The sequence below is a fragment of the Vanacampus margaritifer genome, chromosome 9 (assembly GCF_051991255.1).
Source record: "Vanacampus margaritifer isolate UIUO_Vmar chromosome 9, RoL_Vmar_1.0, whole genome shotgun sequence".
In the NCBI taxonomy this organism is placed as follows: domain Eukaryota; kingdom Metazoa; phylum Chordata; class Actinopteri; order Syngnathiformes; family Syngnathidae; genus Vanacampus; species Vanacampus margaritifer.
In genome coordinates, this window is record NC_135440.1 from 6965849 (window position 1) to 6989731 (window position 23883).

Consider the following 23883-nt stretch of genomic DNA (forward strand, 5'->3'; position numbering starts at 1 on the left):
CTACTAGGGATAATGAAGACATGGAATATAGATATATAAAACCAAATTAAAAGTTTTGGCTTTTTTAAACATTCACAGAGCTGAGTAGCCTCACACAGCCTCTGACATTAGCCTGGGACATGACTAAAGTCATAAGCATTTTTGACTGAACCCACAATTATTTCCACATGTTATTGATCTCTGTTTCCTGGGTTTAGCTGATACTGACTTAACAGTTCTATTGCTGAAGCCTAGTTGCTGTCTTAGCTTGCTCAGGGGCACCTCAGCCACAAAGCAGGCTATCACTTGATTTAATTTAATCTAATTAAATTTAATTATCCTCTGTAGCAGGACTCAAACTCTAACTCTCTGGTTCCAATCCACAATAATGAGCTACGAGCATATTTGCTGTCTTGCCTTGCTCAGGGGCACCTCAGAAATAGACAGCAAGTAGAGGAGCACTAAAGATTTTTTTTTTTCCAGCATCAGAACTTTTTCAAAGTTGATGCCCCTTCTGCAACCGCAATAATCCACTCAACGGTGCCAGACATGCCTCCAAAACGCAAGAACCAGGTGGTTTCAACTTTCAGTAAAATGCTTTGAAAATGGCAGCACCGTGCAAAGTTGTCAAGCGGTCAAATTTTAAGTGGATACATTTGTCCATATGTTTCATTAACCAAAGACAGACAAGTATGAAATATGTTACTCTTCATTAAATCAATGAGACATCGCAGAGTTGTAATTAATGCGAGCACTTATCCGTATTGAAATAAGAAGTTACATCATAAATGGATTTAATCTTACTTTCCATATCCCTACAAGTTGGCATGTGTGATGTTACCGACTGGAGATCGGTATGGTTGAATTTTTATATACTTTTTTTTTTTTGGTATCGGTCTATAGATCATATGGGTCATATACGGTCCATAAATTCAGGGATTCAAAAGTGCAGTCCACGTTTGCGTCATGTTTCATTAAACAAATCCACAGATTTGTTTGCTTATTGTTGTAATCTGCATTTATGTTTGTGTCTTACTGATTTACGGTATAGTATGTTGTTATGTTTTACACCACAACCGAGTGGCAGAATTATGTTCTCCTGGTGAACACTTACCAAACTGCATGTCAAAGTATTTACTGTAGAAAGTTTATACGTACAATTGTAGTAGATAAAATGTCTTTCATATTAATGCTTCATTTGCCCTTATGTTAATATCCTATAATCCATTATAGCTCTGCTATAGTTTGTTTTGATAATCATTTGTTGAAAAATACTAATTAGAAAAGCACCTTGGAAAAAAATAGAAATTAAATCACTAACGCAATTTTGAGGGGCAAAAAAAAATCCCAATTCTATTATTTCCCCAAATCGTTCAGCTCTGGCTCAGTTTAAATCCAGTTACTGTAATTTCAAACCCAGACGAACCTTCAAGAACAGTCCAAAATAACAGCACTTTCTATATATATATATATATATATATATATATATATATATATATATATATATATATATATATATATATATTAACCAAATAATATATATATTAATAATTATAATTTCAGTACTGTCAGTGGTCAATTGAATTTTAAACACTGCTATTTATATAGAAGGTATAAATATTCGCAAGCTACAAAGTTCCTGCATTGTGAGGTATTTAATCCAAATACTTAAATTTGTGAAGTTTGTCACAGAACCAATATGATCCACCACCACAATGAAAGGCACTAAGCTGCAGCATTTTTTTTCTTCACAATTGTTCATTTAAGCGGTTACACAAGTATGCATTGGGCAACAGTTCAGTAGAGAACAAGGAGGACCTCAGTGGCACGTCCGTGCTGTGTTGAAGTGCAATTGTCACTTGTGCCATGCGTGGGCAGAGTTGAAACACTTTCTCAAAGCATGCCTACAAGACTCAAATGTGGAATGTGCACAGTCTTAGAGCAGCACTCACCATTCAATGGGTGTTCTCTACGCAGCTACAAGCAGAACATTATACACACTCTTACTTTTTTGTCATACATTAATGGCACATAATACAAAAGTAATTCTAGAAGAAGAAAAAGTAAACGTACTGCAGGAAAGTCCATGCATCCAGTGGTATCGTTATCTACAGGCAGGTCTGTATGTAACAAGCCAACCACAAATAATCACAGTACTAAAAATGGTTTCAATGTCATCCTGTGTATAACACTCATCAAAGGTCAAATCAGAAGGACACAGACAACCGAGAACCACCTGTCGAAACTTGTTGACATTAGCAGTCAAAGATAACAGTGGTTTGTGAATGGACAGCAGATGTCAGCAGTGGGACACAAAATACTGACAGAATGACTTAACAGATTGAATTAGAAACTCTTCAGCCCCCTTCACACGTAAAATGCTCAACTACTAAAACCACAAAAGATAAAGTATTTCAAATACATTTATCAAAAGTAAGAAGAGTCTTAGAACTACCGGTATATTTGATTTGGTGGAGTCGTTCATTTTATGGTGAATTGCAAGTATTGATACTTTGCTGTGAGTTGTTACATTTTAACCACAGATTGTATCATGTCTGCTAATTAGATCCAGATCTCATGTCGTGTTGAAGCAAACAAATACAACTGGAAAGCTATGAGCAAGCCGTTCCCTCACTCTTTGCCTATTACTCACACCCACACCAGACAACGCCCATGTGAAGCACTTCTTACACCCTTAGAGGGCTCTACACTGTCACGTGAGCTGGACTATTGCATGCATTTCACTTTTCATTTCCATATAATCTGAGTCACAAGAACACGATTCAGTGCCAATACTCAAATAGTATCCAACTGTTGGGCAGAAAACCAGTTGGGTGACCCTTTTCAGAATCAAAAAAAAAAAGGAGGTAACCTTACAGAGCTCTTATCACATTGCATGCATACTTCCCAAAACTTACACATACTATTGCATAATGGAATGCCATCCAACCTATCACTCATACAAATCAAACTGACAGGAGAACCAAAACACAGGCATTGTACACAGACATATCTTAAGTATTATTGCAAGTGAAAGGATGAGAAGGGCTCCCAAAAGCACCACACCTCCTTCACTTCAATCTGGCTATGGCTCACAAGTATCTCTGCAGGGACCAGGCAAGGCCAAATCTTAGCAAACAGCCCCACCTTGCTGGAGTGACCTCAGGTCTGCAGAATCTCATTTGGAAAACATGTGAAGAGTGGCCCCAGAGAGAATGACTTCAATTAACTATTTGCAGATCAGTTTCTTATCCTGCAGAACCACAATTCCCCACTTAAACTATAAGTATGGATTTTGTTTGTTTCATCACTTGCCCGTAGAGGGACACTCAGGGATTGTTTGGACAGATTCTTATTTGTATCTTTAATCACTCCTATGTGATAACTGACAGTGGCTGGAAAATACCCCTGGCATGTTTCAATAGTCTAACAGACAATTTATTTATCACAACACACAGATAATTAAATTCCATGCATACCTCGATGTATTATTCAGACTATCTAGTCATAGTCAACAGTGACAGCTAATTGGTCTTACTCGAAAGAGGCTGTGCTTTAACGTGCTGTAATATTCTGTGCTTTAATCAATTTTGAAATTTAATGAAGAACAGTCTATATTCTCAGAGTAATCATTGTAACATAGTGCTCCTTTAAATGCACTTCAAATCAATGTACAAGACAAAATGCCACAGAGAACGATACAGGAAGTAGAGTAATTGGTACACAAACCTTCTATGAAGTTAGGGAATGTCTTGTCCTCTGGGTCCTCCAGCGAGTGGTCCCAGTCTGCATCAGGTGAGGCTCCATGCACCCTGACACCCGGCGCACCTGACAAAAGTGCCCTCTCTATGGCAATCTCTTCCAAAACATCCAAGTCCAAATCTTCTTCTTCGTCTGTCTCAGGCTGCACAGGTTGTGGACTCGTCTGCTCCCCAGTTGCCTGAGGACTAACAAGCTGCTTCACCTCAACTACCTCTTCAACCACTACAATTTTCCTCTTCATGTTGCCCTCGTCTGTTTCTGTGCTTTCGGACAAAAAGGTGTCCCCCAGGTGAGGCTGGACACTTGCGGGAGTTGCAGTGGCAGAGGGTGTGTCCTCTTCCAAGTCCCTCTTCTTCTCTTCCTCCTGCTTTAAGGCCTCCGACACAGAGAGTTTATTTGCTGTGCCGCGCTCTGCTGCCCGAGTGGCTGAATGTTGTGCAACTATGGGAGGCTCCTCTCGCTTGACAAGGGGGTTGGCCCGTGCCTGAGCTACAGCTGCCTCTGCTGTTACCACTGGCTCTGCTGACGCTAATTCTCTGGCTTTGGGTGCTTCCCTAACAGTGGAGGATGTTTTTGCTTTCGGAACCTCCTGCTTGATTTTTTCTGCAAAGAGCAGTTCTGGCTCCACCTCCCTTTTGTCTGCTGGGGCGAGAACGAGCACAGCTGCTGCCTGTTTGGTTTCCTCAATGCACATTCTTTCAGGAGTCATTTTTGGAGAAACATTATGTTTTTTCAGTTCAGAGGTCACAACAGGGCAGTCTTTAACTGTGCCCCCAGGCAAAGGTGTCATTTCAGTGGATAGCAGTGTTTCTGCTTCCATCTTTATGGTTGAAGACACTGAAGTCTCAACCTTTTGTTTTCCATTCAAACTTTTTACATGTTTTTTTTTAGGCTGAGCACGTTCTTGCACTGGCTCTGTCAATGTTTTAAAATTAGCAGCAGTAATTTTCTCACATATAACTGAGTCTGTGTCAGGCAGAGTACATTTAGGTTGTGCAACTTCTCGATGAGCCACTGGGAGCACTGCGGTATTCTGGCCAAATGGCAAGCGTGACTCTTCAGAAATAGCCTTTGTTTGTTTAGATGTTTCCCCCTCTGGTGTCACTGCCATTTGTTTAGAGACATCAATTCTATCATTATTTAATTTTGGCTCAGCCTTATTTGTCTCCTTGGAAGATAGTCCCTCGGGCATTGTGCTTGTTTCAAAGATATGGTCTTTGTCATGGGCCTTGTCCTTTATATTTTTGTCTTCCACCATTGTCTCAGCAGGACCCTCACTAGTCTTGACTTTCTCTGCTTGAGATTTCTTTTTCTTTCGCTTGGATTTAGAGTTTCCCTCAATCACTGGTTTGTTTTCAATAGGCAGTTCAGTGGGTACAATAGTTTGAATCAACCCAGGAGAAGTGCCTTTTTCTACCGACCTAGAGACTTGCGCGGGAATTTTACATGCTTCTTTAGGTGCCGATGCATCTTCTTTCTTGACACCATGACTTGCATTTACCTCAGTCTTCTTCTGTTTAGGTGTAGTTTTGACTTTGTCAGGTTTTGCCTTTTCGGTATTAACCATCATTTTTGTGTCAGTGGTTGTACTAACTTCAGTTAGTGAGGACTCAGTTGCTGTAGTCTCACAAATTTCTTCATTTTGAGATTTTGCTGGGAGAGTCACCGGTGTCGGCGAGACGATGAGATTCTGAGGATCTTTACATGTAGTCATTTTGTCTGCATCCACAGACATCACTGGTTGAGATTTGGCTGTCTCCTGAATGATGGCTACCTTTGTTGTTTTGGCCATTTCTTTACCCGTTTTAGATCCTACTTGGATCTTTGAACCTGATTCCTTTTTAATCATTTCTCCTTTAATTTGTTCTCCAACGGCATCTTTATTAGCATGTTTTAGAACAGGAATATCAGTACTGGTAAGGAGTTTGGATTTTTCCTGAGAAGCTGCTTTAACCAATGTACTCTTCTTTACTTTATCAGCTGCTTTTTCAGTTGTGGCTTGTTCTGCATCAATGTTCCCTTTCATCTTTTCTTTGACATCATCATTGGTGGGTTTGGTTATAACGTGGGTGGTTGTGACAGTTTCGGTCACCACTGTGCGAGTTCCCTGGACAGAAGCCTGACAGCTCAAAGCATTTACCTTATCAGTTGCTGGTACATTTGAGGCCGTTAAAAAAGATTCAACAGCCTCCTTGCTGACCACTTTTTTTATCTTTGTTTCAGAAGGCACTGAGCTAGTTGAATTGCTGGTAATAATTTTACAAGCATTTGCATCTGCAATTTTCATCTTGTCTGTGTTTCCTTTAAGACTAGAGGGCGCATGTTTAATTCCATCTGTGGCATCTGGAGCCTCAGCAACAGGAGCCACAGTAAGAAGTGGGGTTGTTTTGGAGGATCCTGCATTCAGAGAAGGCTTTGGTACATCATTTTTCCAAGGGGCTTTTGAAGTAGAGGACAAACTCAATTGTTTCTCCTTTTGAACTTCAGATAATTCTCTTCCCTGATATGTTGCCTTTTCATTGCTCACCTCTGGCTGCTGATGTAAGCGGTCCATCGGCATTGATTCACCTTGAAATTTGTTCCCCTTTGTAAACAACAAATGCGACTGGTCATCTATTTCTTTAGGCCTAACATGTTCTGCAGACAGTGGGCGGCCCCTGAATCTGGGGGTCCTGTCAGAATAGCTCTCTTTCTCTCTGGGACCCATCATCCGATGGCGATAGCTTTGACGTTCTGCCACTGCTTCTTGGCTTTCAGTATCACCCCTATGCCCTGGTTTGGGTACGTAAGATGTAGGACCTTCAACATATTGGACCCTTGCAGCTCGCTGAGCCATTGCCAGAGTGGATGCTGATTTCTTAAACCTCTGCAAGGAGGAAGGAACAATTTCCAGCGGCAAGCGGAGGTAGTCACGCAGGTAAACAATGCCCTCATTGGTAAGGTACCAGTAGAAATGCCTCCAGGCAAATGTTTCCTTCACAAAGCCTCTGGATTTAAGTGATCCCATAGCACGGATTACTTGTAGATTGCACACTCCTTGTACCTCAGGATGCTTGGTCTGAGGTCGCTTGTCCTTTTTGGCCACCATGACACCATCTCGAAAGAGAACCTCATAGATTGCCCTCAGGTCCCGCAAGGGCATAAGCATTCCAGCAACCATTTTGCTTTATATCTACACTATCTCCAAGAAAAAAGAAAAATAAGACTCAACTGAACGCACGTCTTACAGTGAGGAGAAAAAAATCTTCGGGCAAAACACGTGCTTCAATTCAATTAAACTTAAATGAAAGAGAAAAAAAGTCTGTGGAGTACGCCCCCTTACTTTCTCACACTTGTGTTCTCGTTGATCCTTCAGGTTTTATGAAGAAAATGAATAATCCGTTCAAATGTCATTCAAACATAATTCAAATTATGTCGCCCCACAGCACAAAGTGTTGCTCCCTTCTGCTGGGATGGCAATGACAGAATGGAAGAGAGAGAAAGCGCATGTGAGTGTGTGGAAGAGAAAAAGTGAAGCACACTTAGTTGGGCTCCTCCTACCTTCCCTCTCAATTCCTTATGGGAAAAAAAACTTGCATGGAAAAAAGTTCTCAATTAAACGCAGCAACGGAGAAGTGAAAAAAAAACAAATTTGCAATAAACTTATTAACATTAAGAAAGAGCAAAATCAAATGAATGGAGCAACACTGAAGTGTGTCCGAGCACATGTTTTGTGGCTCTGTCACTTTTCCAGAAACGCCCACTCACACAGTAAAGTACACACCTCCATAATGTACACACACACACACGCATACGCATACGCACACACACTTTTAAACTAACACCCTGGCTGGCTGACATACGCCCTTTGGTGTGTCACACACACCAACTCAATGAATGGGCTTTTCTAAACTCTGATACACTTTAAGAAAGCGAGAACACTGTTTGGCATACATCCATCAAAGCCTGGAGCCACTGGTTATTCATGCATGTACTAAGAACAAGGTATATTGTTTTACACATTTCCAGATCAGATATCATTCTACACTGAAGGTGTAACTTTCCCAATTGTGAAATAAAGACTAATGAATTTAGACAAAGACTAAAATTTGTTAATTTAAATCCTACAAATGTCTGTTCTCGCAAAGATAAGGACATAAACTACTAACGTGTTCATTTGTTATATATTTTTTTATATATTTTATACAAGTAGAAGAACTGCAAGTCACTTTGACAGTTCATAAAAATGATGCAACAAGGCAAAGCACCTTAAAGGTTTATTGCTGGCTAACATTAGAACGCCATACTTCAAATGAGCTGATAACACTTGCATAACTATAAAAAGAACTTTGCATTACATTTAACCTTTTCGTCACTCACAGACATGAGATCAGATTTCTATCCCTAGATCACTTCTCCCCTCTGCGCATCTGTCTCTCTGTGTCAGGGAGAGTGACCTCTCATGGACGGAGTCCAGTTAAAAGCAAAGGTGAACTGTTCATCAAGGACTGCAGAAGCACATCAATCTACAGCAGTTATAAACTCAGAAAAAGAACATAACAAAGAGCAGTTGACTATGTGACGTACAGTTGCGCAATTTGAGTGGGCAGCTATGAAAAGAAGCATTTCTCCCGGGTGTTTTAAACCACATGCAGTGTTAGACATTCAGCCACTAGTGGAATTTTTTTTCTTTTCTTTTTTTCTTTTTACTATATTTACCATGGTAACAGTCAAATGAGCTAGTTGTAAGGGAGCCACATATCCTCTTTGGGTGCAGCAGTGGTACTGCAGTTTATAAACTGATGGTATAAGTACACTTTTTCAAGATTAGATTTTTTGTCATACAGCGTGTGTTTGAGTACAGCCAGAAATGAACTATATGCTGTAGACAAAAGTAGAATAGATGTAGAGTAGACAACTCTTAAACAAGGCCCTTTTTGTTCAAGAATGGCAGTGGACAAAGCCAGTCCATCGAGGCATGGTTGGATGAGCTGAGTGTGAAAGTACTTCACTGACCTACACAAAGCTCTGACCTCAATAGCATCAATCACCTTTGGGATGAACTAGAACAGAGACATCGAGTCAGCAGACCCTGCCTCAAATCTGACATTCACGATCTCTGACCTCACAAATGTTAATCTGAATTAGTGATATTCCACAAACACAATCCAATAGCATGGTGCGTGTTGGGCATTAAAGTTTTAAAGTTTTCATTTTATTGTAATATTCAAGCATTCTAATATTTGACCTTTTTTTTTAAGTTTATGCAGCAATCACTGAGTGGCTACTGGTAGTGTTTTGCTGGTAATGAATGGAAAATTGCTTAATACCATTAACAACACTGACATTTAAAATATCTTTACCAGATGACAACACGACAATCTACTCCATACTTAGCAGGGAAAAGGATGCCCATGTACCCTACCTTTGGTAAATATGTTTCAAACATCCCTCATGATTGTTGGGTTAATGATTCTTTCATAAGCTGGGAGGTGACTACAAACAAAAGGATTTTCAGGTACATTGTACAGGGTGTGTACTGCTGTGTATATTCTGCTTGAAGTCTTTGACTTCGACTTCAGCTATCTTTGAATAATGCAAAAAAAAATGTTACAGTTATGCATAACTGGTACTTGTACTAAATCCATCCAAACCGAAATACAATTGCAAAAATATGCAAACAATCACAGTTAATATGTCAACAGTTGAATACAATTCATGCCAAGAGCTATCTCATGTGAGAACATTTGCATCACCAGACACCGAGGCTCTCAGAAATTAATATTGAAGTTCACAAAGTAGCCACACAACCCAGTCAATTTCAGGAGTCTTAAACCATTAAAATATCTACACATGAGCAACCGGCATATGAATGTTAATAACACAAAGATTGTTTCTTTTTTTAGAATGGTTTAGACCAGTGGTTCTCAATCCCGGTCCTTGGGGACCCGTATCCATCGTTTTCTATGTCTCCCTCAGCCAATTTAGGTGATTCAAATGATCAGTTAATCAGCAAGCTCTGGAGAAGCCTTATAACGATCCTCACTTGTATTGGCTGAGGTAGATATGTAAAGCAGACTGGATAGGGGTCCGAGAGGACCGGGGTTGAGAACCACTAGTTTAGACCCCCACAAGTCTAGGAATAAACCTGTCATGACCAAATAATGTTAGCTGGCGACTGCCGGGATTTGCTTTTAGCCTACATTTCGATGTCAGTCCCAAGCAAGATACAGTCAAACGACCAACAATTCTTAAATGATAAGAAATCAATCGCTATTAATGGTACAATTAGGTAACCTTACCAGCCAGATTGATAATTGTGATTCACTTGAGGGAGTTCTTCACATTATCAATCTGGTACTTCACTAGGGTACTTCACTCCAAAGGCGGAACTTCGAGCTGATTGGACGATGCGGCATCTTTGCGCATTTGTTTTGACCAACTAAGGCAATGGATGAAAATCTCGTCTTCCGTCTCGTCTTAGAGAGAGAGGGGTAAGCACGAACATCTTTACCAGATAAAAATGCACGAAATGCTTCTCGTTCAAATTCAACAAGGAAACGGTGAGTAATTCTGCAAGAACTTAATTAATTGCAGCATCAATTCGTCTGTTTGGTTTGTTTGTTTCCCCCCGCCATTAATGCTTATTGGTTTTGTCCTGTCTAAACAACGCCTGATTGGTCCGACCTAAAAAATGTCGGCTAAAAACGTATCAGCGGGAGCAGTACAAGATGTATCCTCCGGAGTTTGTAACCTCACAAATACCGCGAGAATTCATCTTGCTGGCAAGGTTAACAATTAGGGTCTAGCACTCAAATACTCCTCAGTCTTTGCAATTGATGAGGAACAGCTTAAAAGATAACTAGTGTCTTTTTCCACTGTACCAAATGACTGCAATGTAAAGGTTACCATTTTCTTTGGATAGTCAGCTTATTTTAATTGGGCCAGCTTGTCACCTGACAGGTTATAGTTAGGAGTTTGACCCCCAGGATTGACAGCTGTGCCCCCTGACAGAGCTGAGGCATGATAAAGCTCAAACATATCCATCCCAGGAATCTTCTAAACTTAGAGAATGCTGAATGAGGAGGATCATAAAGAGTAAATATATTCTTACGTTCTCTGTTCTTTTAGATTAGGTATTGGATTTTATTTTAATGTTTAAATGTTTAATTGTAAATCAATTAATACATTTCAATGGACTACATACAGTGAAAAAAAAAAAGGGTCTCAGTTGGTTTAAATGTTTTGTTTTAAGTGTTTAGCCTATATAGGCACAGACCAAATAAATCAAGAACGTATTAACTTAGTAACATTAGGTATGTATACAACAATACTTGTATCTGTATGGAATCGTTCGAGAAAATGGTCATGGTTCAGTGTGCACTGTATTAAACAATACACTTCTTCTTTTTAAAGCAATGGTGCTTCAACAGCCATGCCTGTTTCTGCAACTCTAACGGTAACAAGTTTGTTGTGAAATTCAAAACAAAAGTGCCAGTGGTAATGCTTGTCTGTCTGTCTGTCTCTATATCTATATCTATACATATATTAAAAATGCACCGAAATGAAAATAGTTGGCCGAAACCGAAAATAAAAAATGCTTGGCCGAAAACCGAAAAGCCGGAAAAAAATTATGCCAATTTTTACTATCATTGCATTTATTATAATCAATTAAAATGATAATATTATAAAATATTTATTTAGCAATGGCATTTCAACAAAGTACAATATAAATTGAAGGCTAATGGTACACACCAAACGAGGGTTGAGCATTTTCTGGCGGTGCGATTGCACTTTATAGTCAATGTAGTTTGCACAGGTAGGGACGGATGCATGTGGCGGTACAAGGTGCGGCGCACTTAAAATCGGCACATTCACGTATTCACCAACGTTTAAAAATAAATAAATACATTTGTTCGCACCAGCTAATCGGCTTCGGGAACGGACTGCAAAGTTACACAGAGCGTCCTGTACAGGTCTGTAGCCACCCGGAGATAGCGTTAAGTGTTTCCGTGTTTAAAAGAGTTGATAGCAATAGTGATAGCATTAGCTAAAGTATTCAGCATGGCCACCGGGATGCAGGTGAAAGAGTGTAAGCGTTCGAGGGGCTCTAAAGAAAAGGGAAGGCGCTGCGGGAGAAAGAGTGGCTCACCTGTACTGCAGTACACGGCAGTTCTGTCTTTTTCTGATCCACTTAAATATTGTACGCCAAGTGAAGCCCCTCTCCTCCAGTATGCGCAATGACCCCGGGAGCTGCTCCGACCGATCGGTGCAAAGTCACACGGTAAAAATCCAGCGATGGACACTCACCCCCACGTTCGCTGTTTAATTCAAACAGATGCTTGCTTGAAGCGTTTTTTTGCTTGCATCACCACAACCTATTTCGGCCATATTCCTTCGGGTTTAATTTTATTCCGGCCGAAAATTTTCGGTGGCCGAATATTCGGTGCATCACTAATATATATATATATTGTTTGCCATTGTAATTTACATAGAATAGTGTATGTAAAAAAAAAAAAATCAACAATCATTTCCACGTTAATACATTTTGTAAAAATTTTATTTGTACGTACGCCGCCATTGTTGTTTACGTCGCAAAACATTCTGTGTAGTGTAATGTCTGCTTGCTTTCTGCCGAGCGAAGCCAAATGAGAATAAAGAAAGCAAGGTAAGCCTCCGTAGCATTCCTAAAAGAAACAATGCTGTCGGTCGCCGTGGTCTTTTAGTTTCGTACATGTCGAATTGTATCTATAATAATATAATATATAATTTTTCTAAATATATTTGCTTAACTAAAACAGTCTTATTATCAAATGTTATTGTTAATAAATCCAACAAGGAGCCAAAATGTTGTTGTTTTCTTTTATTTTTATTTTCATCTGTAGACAAAACAGCCTGAACATATAAATAAAGTCTGACTTAACATCCAAATTGAACTACAACACAGACAAATTCAACAAAGGTTGGCAACTTTCGGCTGCCAGATCCTTAGACAATCTAAGTGTCATTAGGATTAATTTAATTGATAGCAGGAAGGCAACTTTATACAAAGCAAGTATAATGGAAATTGTTCCACAGTACTTGATTACAGTAAATAATTACAGAAACAGACATATTTGTATTTTCAACCACACAATACAGGTAAGAGGCTACCAGAAAACAATGTCCTGGTTAGGGTTGTGAGGCGTAGTGCAAATGAAAATGCAATATCCTAAAATACAATAAATGTAAACACTTTTGAAGCGGTCTTGTCCCACCCAGTTAAACATCCTTGCTCCATAAACATATGTGTTTCAAGGATTATTGAAGTAAATATGAAGGTAGATTTGCTTTAAAAAATAATGTCAGGTGTGTGTTCTGTGTGTTCTTTACGGAAAAGCGAAGTTCCGCAAAAGTATCTTTTTGATAGGAGAAGATTAAACAAGCAATAAAAAATGTGTGAGCTTTATGATCATAGCCTTTTGTATGAGCAGCAGGGAAAAAATGGTTTCATGACTTTTGTTTCACAAATTCAAGCATGAATATACATGGAAAATCCCTAATGCGTTGGACAGCAAAAATGACAGTTGGTGTGTGCATGTTCAAATTCTCTAGTACCGGATCACACTGACTTTACCTTTTCCAGAGTGGAAATAAATGAGGTCAGAGATTTATGCCTACAGTCACCAAAATAAGCAGAGGAACCCAGAAAGACTCTAAATCCTCCAAGCTCTTCCTGAAGCGGCCAAGCAAGGATAATAAGGAGCAGATTTGGTATGTTAACACCATAGACTGTGGAAAATATACTCAATTAATAATGCTCAATTATTTGCCCTGTTTAAAAAAAAACATTTTTGGCCTGCTTCTGCACGCTTTGCTAGAGCCAGAGCCAGATCCTGAAACACTGTGCAGCAAACAAATTCCAGGAGTGAAGCACAAAATTGCAAACAACTACAAACCCAAAAGCAGCCAAGAATTTCTGTGCAGGATTTATAATCCCACTTGTAGCAGATAGCCTTCACAACTGTGTCACAATAAATGCTTAGTTTAAGCCTTGGTACTCCAAAACATCAGAGTGGCAACGCATGTGCAGAACAGCGGTGCAAAATCATTTAGTGTCAGTCCGACTATAGATCCAAATTTTTTAGTAACATGAAACTTACCTTTTTTTGGACTGAGCCAGAATCTGTCACCAAGTGGATCTCCTTTGTTCATGGTGCTTATAAAGCCCTCAGCACGAAGCACACAGCTCAGTTATGCTGTCACTTCTGCATATTAGCCCTGTGAGAGCAACTGCATGCCCAGCACCGACATGGCATCAACAATTTGGGTGTGAAAGAGAGAAGGAATGGGAGTGGAGGGTAACAAGGGAGGGTATTACTGAGAAAAGAACAAGAGAATCTTTTCATGTCTGTTGTGAAAAAGCAGAGGAACATCTACACCATAAATTTGAGGGCTTGCCAGCTTGGACACATTCTCCCTGCTGCCTGGGATACCAAGTGCCATGTCCCACATATGTCTACTGGCAGACATAACAGACAAATGGAAGATGGGAGAAATGCCCCAAATAACAATCATAGAGATTTAAAATTTGGGCTGTTGATGATCATTCGCCAGAATTCATGAATGTTAAATGACTACAACGGCAATGCCATTTTTTCACCTGCGTTCAAATGTTTATTGACAACATGGTTTATTCCCATCTGCAGTTTAGTTTACAGAAGTATCAATATATTAAAAAAATCATGCATCTAATTAAAATATGGGAAAAATATATTTTATTTCTATAAGTAGAACCAACTGTTTATAAATTAATATGGTAACACATTATTTTTAAAGGCATGGAGCAGTCTTAAATGTTCTAAACCTGTGGTGTCCAAATTACAGCGCCGGGGCCCATTTGCGGCCCGCCGTCACATTTTTAAGCAGTCTGTAGCATATAGTAAAAATGACATCTGCTATACTAATAAATTTGTTTTATATGCTGTAGAGCTTTTCGAGATGTGCAAAGATGCAAATGAAATTAACTATTTATTTAACTACCGGTAAACTAGTAACCTTTCTCTTTATAATGTTGCGGTGAATAAAGATAATGAATCGTTTCCTCCACATTCTGTTCTGTGTCAAGGTCTAAATTGTGAACATATCCCATGAACGATTTTCAAGTTTATGCTTTCAAAAATGTTCATCTTACGACAGATAGTTCCCTTTTCTTCTGAATGTAGAGATGGGATTCAGCTGCTGTTCAGCACAGGGGCTGATATTCTCTGGTGGGTTACAGGCTCTCTTGGGGGGGTTTCCCGCTGATAATTCAAGTTCAAATGCCTGTTTAACGGGGACTTTTATTCATTATGTGTTACTTTTTTTGTGTGGTAAAGGAGGTTATAATGCACACAACAGAGGCAGGTTCATTATTCATTTTGATTTCATATTTTTAAACGTATTTATTTTCAGGGTAACATATCATATATGTTTTAAATTTGAGTTAAAAAGAAGACAATGCCCAAAAATGAAATGTTAACATTAAAGAGACAAAATAAAATTACTTTCACTTGATGATACGTGAAATGGAGAATCATCAACACATATGAGTGAGGGGGCACCAAAGGTATGATGAAAGGGCTTGGGGGTACACGAGACAAAAAAAGGTTGGGAACCACTCCTGTGAACTGTATCTAAAGGGAAAATGAAAAAAAGATGTTTGCAGGGTGAGTCAGCGTTAGGGTGTGGCCTTTGGTTGCTGTGGCAACCCAACCCAAAGGTTAGGCAAATGAGATGTGCACCGTTAAGGGGAACATGGCCGCGCAGTTGCTACGGGTAACCAACAATCACACAACAAAACTTGTCACAGGATCCACACATTGGCCTTCCTGCCCACATGGCACAATGTGAGGATTTGCATTGTAACCAGAGAGGCTACTTGTTATTTTTGGATCTGGATTCTGAAGATTGCTGTGTATTAAATTAGACATTATCACAATAAGGGTACCTCCTCTGGTCAACACACTGTACTCATACACATACACACGCGTACACGTACAGAAGTGATTTATCATGCCCACTCCCATAAAACTCTTCCATATGGAGAGAATGAATCCATTGCATTCTTTCTCTCCTCTGAGCGCAAAAAAAAAAGTCTTGGCTGGGCTGCTACTTTCACGAAAGACATGCAGAAAACTTGCTGTGTCTGTGTGGCTGAGGGAAGAAAAGGCCCATTATTTGGCGGCTTTGGAGTCAAGTTACAGACAGCGGTGACTCACCATCATCAGGAACTTCAATAAACTGTCATGACAAAATTGTCTGTCATTAAGCAGAAACAGTCACTGGAGCGCTTTTGTTCCATCAAAATGGGTTTCATTTGCCCTCCTAAATCCTGTTTTTCCACTGTAATGAGACACTAGCAGACATTGCCACGCCCATGCAACCTAATACTACACGTGCAATCTAGAGCGACTCTACTTAGAGACATAGAAATATCAATTGTTTGCGGTAGTCTGTCACGTAAATGACATTCACAACACGCAAACAGTCTATGTTTTAATGCCACAAATCTGATTAAAAGCAACCGGTACCATGGACATTTTTTAATAGTGCCCTGTGACTGACTGGCAACCGAGCCAGCACATACATAGTGCATGACATATTGCATTACAGTATGGTACGGCAGCTGTACCCAGTGGCGAACAGGGAGAAGCTCCAGAGAGGAGTAAAAGCGGGCCCCTCCCCTCAACGATGGACATTTACATCTCACACTGCTTCAGCAGAGAAACCATTAAGGACAGCTCTCACTTTGGCAATGACCAGTTGCCCTCAGGGAGGCGTTAGAGGTGTGTCAGAGCAAGAACTAACAGACTCAAAAATTGTTTATTCAATGTAACTGCCACAATTCTATTCAATATTTCCTTGCATTACTATTTATTAGGGATAGAACGATTATCCTTGCTAATTTTCTGTATTTTCCAGAGTCCCCCAACACACACACACACACACAAACCCGAAAACAGATCCATTTAAAACTATCAACAGGGAACAATTTATTTAAATTTTATGTTAACTTTATAATCGATCCTGGGAACTCTATGCACCTTTTGCTTGAAATTAAAACAAAAATAAGTTAACGTTTAGCATTTCAGCTAACTGTATTTTGAAATTTTGGTAAACTTTATTTACTCTCTGAAACTATCAGCAGCTATTTAGTTGTTTAACTTTTCATTAAACGTAGGACTTAAGACATGTTGATTACACTGGGAGCTCCTTCAACTTTTTGTTAGAATTGTAAAACAAATTAGTCTATTGTCTAAGATGAAAAAAAACAACAACATTATCTAAATCTCAAACTTTAAATTTTTTTAATTTTTTACATTTCAACAAAAGAGTTGGAGGGTTTTTTTTGTTTTGTTTTTGGCCACCAATTTGTTCCCTTTTACTGAAAATAAATACCGGCTCAAAATATCTGTTATCAGCCTCTTTGACTATAATCAATCCATAGGCTGATGTTATCGGCCCTGAAAAAAAAACATGAGAATATCTCTATAGTATTACAGTATATATTTTTGCTGTAAATTTCTTCTATTTTTAGTTGTTTTTATTTTGTGTTGACTTTATTTTTTATATTTTGCTTACACGTTTGTGCTACTTAGGGAGCAGTTTTCATTCTCATTGTATATGTGTATAGTGACAATAAAAGGCATGCTATCACATTCACCTAAAGCCAGCAGGCATTGGCTTAGCTCCAGGCAAACCTAAATAAGTTATGCGATATAGATAATAGATGAAAAAATAAAATATCAGAGGCTTTTGCTGGACTGGGCTATGACTAGCACTATACACCGTTCAGCTACCAATATGCATGCACCCATTTGATCTCACCACTGCACTCTAACTAATGAGATGCATAAAAAATATTACAATGCTCAGTTTTGAGTGACATGAATATACATTTTGCATATTCATTGAACAAAATGTTAATTTGCTGTTGTGCAAAACTGCATTGCATTATAAGAGGTGTTTCCAATAATTTTCAAAAAAGAGAAAACTGAAGCACTCAACTTTGTTTCCAAGTAAATGGCAATGAGTAATTACTCAAAGGTAATCAAGGGATCACCCTCAACTGGGGCTCTCCGTTCATTGTACGTTGGAATTATTCACTATTGGTAAAAAAATGGCTACAAACTACTTCTCCTACTCAAAAGAAGAAGGTGAGCGCATTATTATTCCTGACACTTTGTTGAGTGAAAGTCTCCTGAAGACACACCATGCCAAAACACTCTTTCGAAATCTGAAGAAAGCTTCTGAAAAGGATATGAAGTTACAGCTTCAGATGACTACATTGTCTGACTGGCGTGAAGGGATAATACCACGGGGACTAAGAATCAAGAAATTTCCATAATTTGGTGTAGATGATGATGAATTCAAGAAAAAGTGGGAAGCCATTTTGAATAGGTGCTCTCTGGACCTTATACTCCTGCTAATTGAGGAGGCAAAGAAACAACACATTCCAACACAAAATGAAATGGCTCAGTTGAAAGAAGAAATAGCCTTGCAATTCCACGAACAACAGATAAATAAAAGAAGGACTGGCTAAATTGCAAAAAGAAATTGCACAAGCTAAATTAGCTAAGTTCAAAAGAGATCAAACTGACTATAAGGAAGTCTACAAATGGAAAACAACTAATCTAATTTCAACTTCCAAGCAGTGAAGAAGAGCACTCTGAAAAGGAAGACCAACCAAGCAACTGTTTTTTTAGAGTCAAGACCAAGAGGAGACAACAGAACTCGGAGACGTCAAAATGCAAGACCAGAAGAGGCAGAGGGAAATCTAAGAAATACTCAAAATCGATGACAACACACCACAAGTCAATCATGGATGAACAAGTGATCGATGTATCCGATATTCATCTTACACCCATTCAGACTGCTGTGCTGTGCAAAGAACTTACATTTTCTCCAACAAGTAAAGCCAAAGAATTTCAGACAAAAGTGGATTTGTTTAAATTCCATCGCAGCCTACAGCTGAAATTGTGGCATCATACAGACTCTAATCAAGGTGTCCCCCAATTTGGAGAACAGCCAAGTACAACAAGAACATTTAAGCCTAAATCCACATTTAAGCCTAATATTAGCAATCCAACCTTAAATACCTTTGATAAAAAGTGACATATGAAGTAGACAAACTCTTTATATCCATCTTTGGAAGAGAAAAAGGCGTTGAATGAGCTATCTACGAATAAAGAAATTATCATCAAATGTGCGGATAAGGGAGGAGCTGTAGATGTCTGGGGGAGAGACCAATACCTCACTGAGGCAATGAGACAGCTGATGAACCGTGAGTACTACACTCCATTACAGTCTAATCCTCAACCACAACCTTCAATCTGACTTTATTGAACTTCTTACACACGCTAAAAATGAAGACTGGATAACACTGCATGAATATGATTTCCTTTTTTGTAAAAACCCACGTGTTTCTGTATTTGATATGCTCCCCAATATTCATAAGAACTTACAAAGTCCACCCGGCAGACCTATACAGTACTTAGTGGTAATGAGTCCCTGACTGAACCATTGTCAAAATACATTGATTTTCACATTAAAAGCTTGGTATCTCCTTTACCATCCTTCATTCAGGACAGCACATGCGTTTGGAATAAACTGAAGGAAGTTGGCCCTAAATATTTGGTTACTATGGATTTTGACTCGCTCTATACCAATATTGCACATGAGGAGGAACTAATGGCCCTTGCACATTATTTAGAAAGAAGATCTCCCGAACAACTGCCCCCTGCTGGATTTATCGTGGAACTAACAAAATGGACTTCATACAACAATAATTTCTGTTTCTCAACCAAATGTATAAACAACAGAAATGTACAGCAATGGGAGCTTGCTTTTCACCCAATTATGCCAATCTATATTTGTTTTTTTGGGAAGAGAGTTTATTCCAATATGTTTCTTGATAAAATAGTATGGCGGGGACGCTATATAGATGGTGTGCTGTTATTTTTGGTCTGAATCAGAAGAGGAGTTAACTAAATTTTATGGCTATTTAAATAATACAAACACCAATCTTAATTTGAGTCTAGAATTTTTTGTGACTGAAATCACATTTCTTGATTTAAAAATCTACAAAGATGATAAAGAAGATCTTCATACTACAATCTATAGAAAATCTACTGACCGTAATACAATCTTGAGAGCTGATAATCACCACCCCCCATGACTACTAAAAAGCGTCCCTTATAGTCAATTTCAGCGACTGAGAAGAATATGTGATGAAGAGACACTCATTTTGACAATCATGCACGAGATATGGAGCAAAGATTCATAAGCAGAGGATACAAAAAAGAAATTATGTCCATAGCTCATCAGAAAGCTACAAGTCAAAATCGAAATGATTTGCTGATTTAGAAAAAAAATAACAAAGAAAGTAAAAATCAAGTGTATTTTGTAACACCTTATACCTCAGAAGCCAACCAAATGAAACATATAATTAAACAAATTTGGAGTATCCTTACAAGTGACAACTCACTTACAGAAATACTTCCACATACTCCGCGGAAGGCCCCCACCCTTGGCAATAAACTAGTCAAGAGCTATCTCCCCCTTTGCAAAAGAAAAAAACTTGGCTCAGTAAAACAACGGAAAACTTTAGATGTGGCAACTGTGTGTATTGCGACACCATAAAGACTACCAATGTTTTTACAAATACATTGAATAAAAAATACAATATAAATTTGTTTATCAACTGTAACACTACCTATGTGGTCTATAAACTTAAATGCCCTTGTGGCCGTTTCTACATTGGTAGAACCAAGCGCAAAATGAAATCCAGGCTTGCCAAGCACAAACAAGCTATAAGAACTGGCAATGCTCTATACCCTACGGCACTGCATTATAAATATTCCAATCATTGCAATAAAACTTTGAAAGCCTATGGTTTAGAGCAGTGGTGCCAAAGTCCGGTCCTCGAGAGCCCCTATCCAGCCTGTTTTCCATCTTTCCCTCCTGCAGTGCAGCTGAATCTAATGATCAGCTCATCAGCAAGCTTTGCAGAAGCCTGATAACAATCCTGATCATGAATCAGGCATGTTAGCGGAGAGAAACATGGAAAACAGGCTGGATAGGGGATCTTGAGGACCGAACTTGAGCACCCCTGGTATAGCGCATATACCTGAGTCTATAAGGGGAGGAGACTCCTGCAGATGGAGTCTTTTTAGATCTACACCATGGAATTTTAAGTCCTTCCACAGTTAACTATAGGCACATAATGAAGAAATCTTAAAACCCCGCCTCTCCCGCTGTGGCTGCCGCGCCCCTCTCCTGACGTCGTCCGAGCTGGCTGCTTCGCGCAACCGCCCACGAAACATACAGATAAGTTTTAAGCCGATTTTTAAAATGGATTTCACAGGCTGCTAGATCTCTGCGTTTGGTCACGCCATCAATTCTTGAATAAACATTTGAAACAAAACGGGTCCTTGCCGCAAGAAATTGTGGAAGAGGAAGAGAGCAGAGAGGTTAGGGGAAAGGAGGAGGAAAAAAATAGCACCACAGCAGGTCGCGAACCCGCGCCCTGTTGCTTATGGGGCGAGCGCATTATCCACTACAGCATCCACTCATTTAAATTCATCAGCGCAAATGTTTTACTTAAAGTTTACACCAGTGTCAGCCAATTGTCATATCATTGCACTTTGGCATTGCAAATGTGAAGAATAATTGATTGCTTTGAATTCATCTGGACATAATGTTTATTGATAAAAGCTACTTTTGTCAATATCCCATGGAGGGAGGTCTCAAAGAAGGTGGGTGTGCGTTTAGTCCGCAGAGGCGGTGGGGGGGTGGGGCCGCACGCTATGACGTCAAACAGTGTCAACATCTCGTTTTCCCAGGTTGGGAGGGGCTGGTGCTTGGATAGCAGAATAACCTAGAATTTCTCATACAGGGGCGAATGGAGGAAAACACAACTTTGGTCATGTTTTTGGTGAGGAATTAGCATTTTAACATAGCTGAAAGCTCCAAAAAGTAGATTGTTCATGTTGCAGTCATTTCAGAGCCAAGTTTCCTGGTCTGAATGATGAACTGGATTGCATTCCTTTTCTTAAAGATCTCTTCTGAAAAAGACATTGTAAATGTTATATATAATTGTATGTTATATATTGTAAATCGTATATTGTTTTTTTTAATTTTTTTTATTATTATTGAATTTTAAAAGTATCGCTGATTGTTGCTTGCTGATTGGATGATGAGTACCAGCTGACTGTGTGTCCATCCCACTGTGAACATGTGACTTCTATACAAGGTATGACAGTCCTTTTCAGCTTGCCCTGACGAAGGCTTACCAAGGACGAAACGCGTTGGTCATTTTTAATTAACTCGCCATGTGGCAATAAAGGCTTTTTACTTGGAACACCTTTGAGTGCCTCAGTTTTTTCTTCTTTCTTTTTTTTTTTTTTTTTTATAAATACTTTTGCGGATCCCTTCCACTGAAGGATAAATCCAAAATATCCTAGCAGCACTCCTGCATGCTCTGAGTGTTTCCAATAATATTTACATTCAGCTACGTAATATCCCATATTATATTCAAAGGTTTTGTTCATTGATCTCTCTTTTGCAACAGTATCCAATTGTGTGGTCCATGAGTATAGATAAAATATATACATGCATACACACACATAAGTGGCCTCACTCCAGGACATTTCTTATCAGTTCGCCTGCTTGACTCCATATCCTGTTTCCACTGTGACATGCACCTCTGAAACCTCAAGCCATAAAAAGATAATAGTAGTCCAAACAATGGACAGCTTCCCTTCCCTCACTGTTTGAAAACACATTGAACAATGTGTCAAAAATTTAATTCACGCAGTAAGGGGTGAAACTAGTGGAAAAAATTATAGTAGTTTGTCCAGGAGAAGGTTTTGCAATAGAGGGGCCAAAACAACTACTCAGGTTGCTCAGTAAACTGTGAGAGCAGTCAGTATGCCAACAATAATGAAAATGATGGAAAGTAGCAAATTGCATGACAAAGATGTATGCAATTCTTTCTTAATACAAAACAGAGCTCAGTACTTTTTTTAAGTACAAAAAAAGTTTCATAGCATCAAAACAGAGCTCTAGCTTGCAAAGCAAAGAAAAACTACGCAAGGTAAAACTGTGAGTAATTATTGTTGCTTAGAGGCTGATACGTAAATCACAATGAATTGCAGCCTTAAATATAGGGTAAGGCAGTGGAATATAGACTACAGTATGTGTATTAATACAGCACAGTCTAGAGATAAACATTGCCAGCATAGTTGATATGTGACAGTGATGTGTAGATTATAGGTTTGCTTGTCGATGAAACTGGAATACTGCATGTAATACAAGTATATGTACAGTTACTTTTATTATTATTTTTTACTTGAACCAACCCTTGAGAAGTGTGACCTTGTCAAGGATAGCACATTTCCATCAACACAACTTGTTTATATATATCTATATACTTCTCTAATTTATATATGTTATAATAATGATGTGTATGTGTGCATGACTGTTTGAGTAAATGTCATCATAGTACTTATTGGCCTTGACAGCTTCAGACGTTCACAATTACATCTTGTCTCAAAGAATCAACTGAAGAATGGCCACTCACCTGAAAAAGAGCACAAAAAAGGTTATGAGTCACTTGTACTTGTGGACAACACATACATAATATTGTGCAAAATGTATATCGCAGCATGTACCTAAAAAGTTTTAATAGGCAAATGTGAGCTAAGTGAGCAAAGCTACTGTATACTTACTATCTAAAGTTGAATCTGGAGAAATCTGTCTTTCATGAGTCATATTATCAATGCATAAATGGAATTCAAGCATGGGCAAATGGTTGTACTGTGACAAACGTTTGAGTCGTCATTTATAAGTAAAGAAAAAAGCATTCTTGTCTAGCGGAAAGATTAAAAGTTGGTATGGGTGAATAAATCACACAACTAGAAGAGCTCTGCTTAGCTGGGTAACATCACCATCTACTGGAGAACAATAAAATGTCACCATTTTATCCATTGTGAGCTTTCCAAGTAAATAGCATAATCATCAAAAAAAATTATAGAATTGATAAATAGTACATAAAAATGATCATTATTATATATATTAGCTGCAATTCATTCTACATAGTCTCAAATGTGTGAAACGGATTTTGGTAAATTTAATATTCAC

The 23883-nt window shown here is 38.8% G+C and overlaps 2 protein-coding genes across 10 annotated transcripts in view; both read right to left on the minus strand.

The window, feature by feature from the left end:
- Positions 1-23883, minus strand: part of plecb (plectin b) — a 133083-nt gene that overhangs the window by 51822 nt on the left and 57378 nt on the right. For 4 of the 9 annotated variants that reach the window (XM_077575813.1, XM_077575812.1, XM_077575811.1 and 1 more), the window contains exon 1: positions 3709-4450. The exons of the other annotated variants lie outside the window; for them this stretch is intronic. In XM_077575813.1, coding sequence (XP_077431939.1) covers positions 3709-4450 — 742 coding nt within the window. Of the gene's footprint in view, positions 1-3708; positions 4451-23883 lie in introns of those variants that run through there. 9 annotated transcript variants of the gene reach the window in all.
- Positions 5155-6923, minus strand: LOC144057298 (uncharacterized). The gene is made up of 2 exons (XM_077574693.1): positions 5243-6923; positions 5155-5169 (listed from the first exon to the last, which is right to left on the minus strand). The coding sequence occupies exons 1-2, from the start codon at positions 6899-6901 to the stop codon at positions 5155-5157; spliced, it is 1674 nt and encodes a 557-aa protein (XP_077430819.1). The 5' UTR covers positions 6902-6923.

Excerpts from the sequence above, each read along its gene's own strand:
- LOC144057298 (XM_077574693.1), bottom strand. The coding sequence starts at position 6,901 with ATGGTTGCTGGAATGCTTATGCCCTTGCGGGACCTGAGGGCAATCTAT.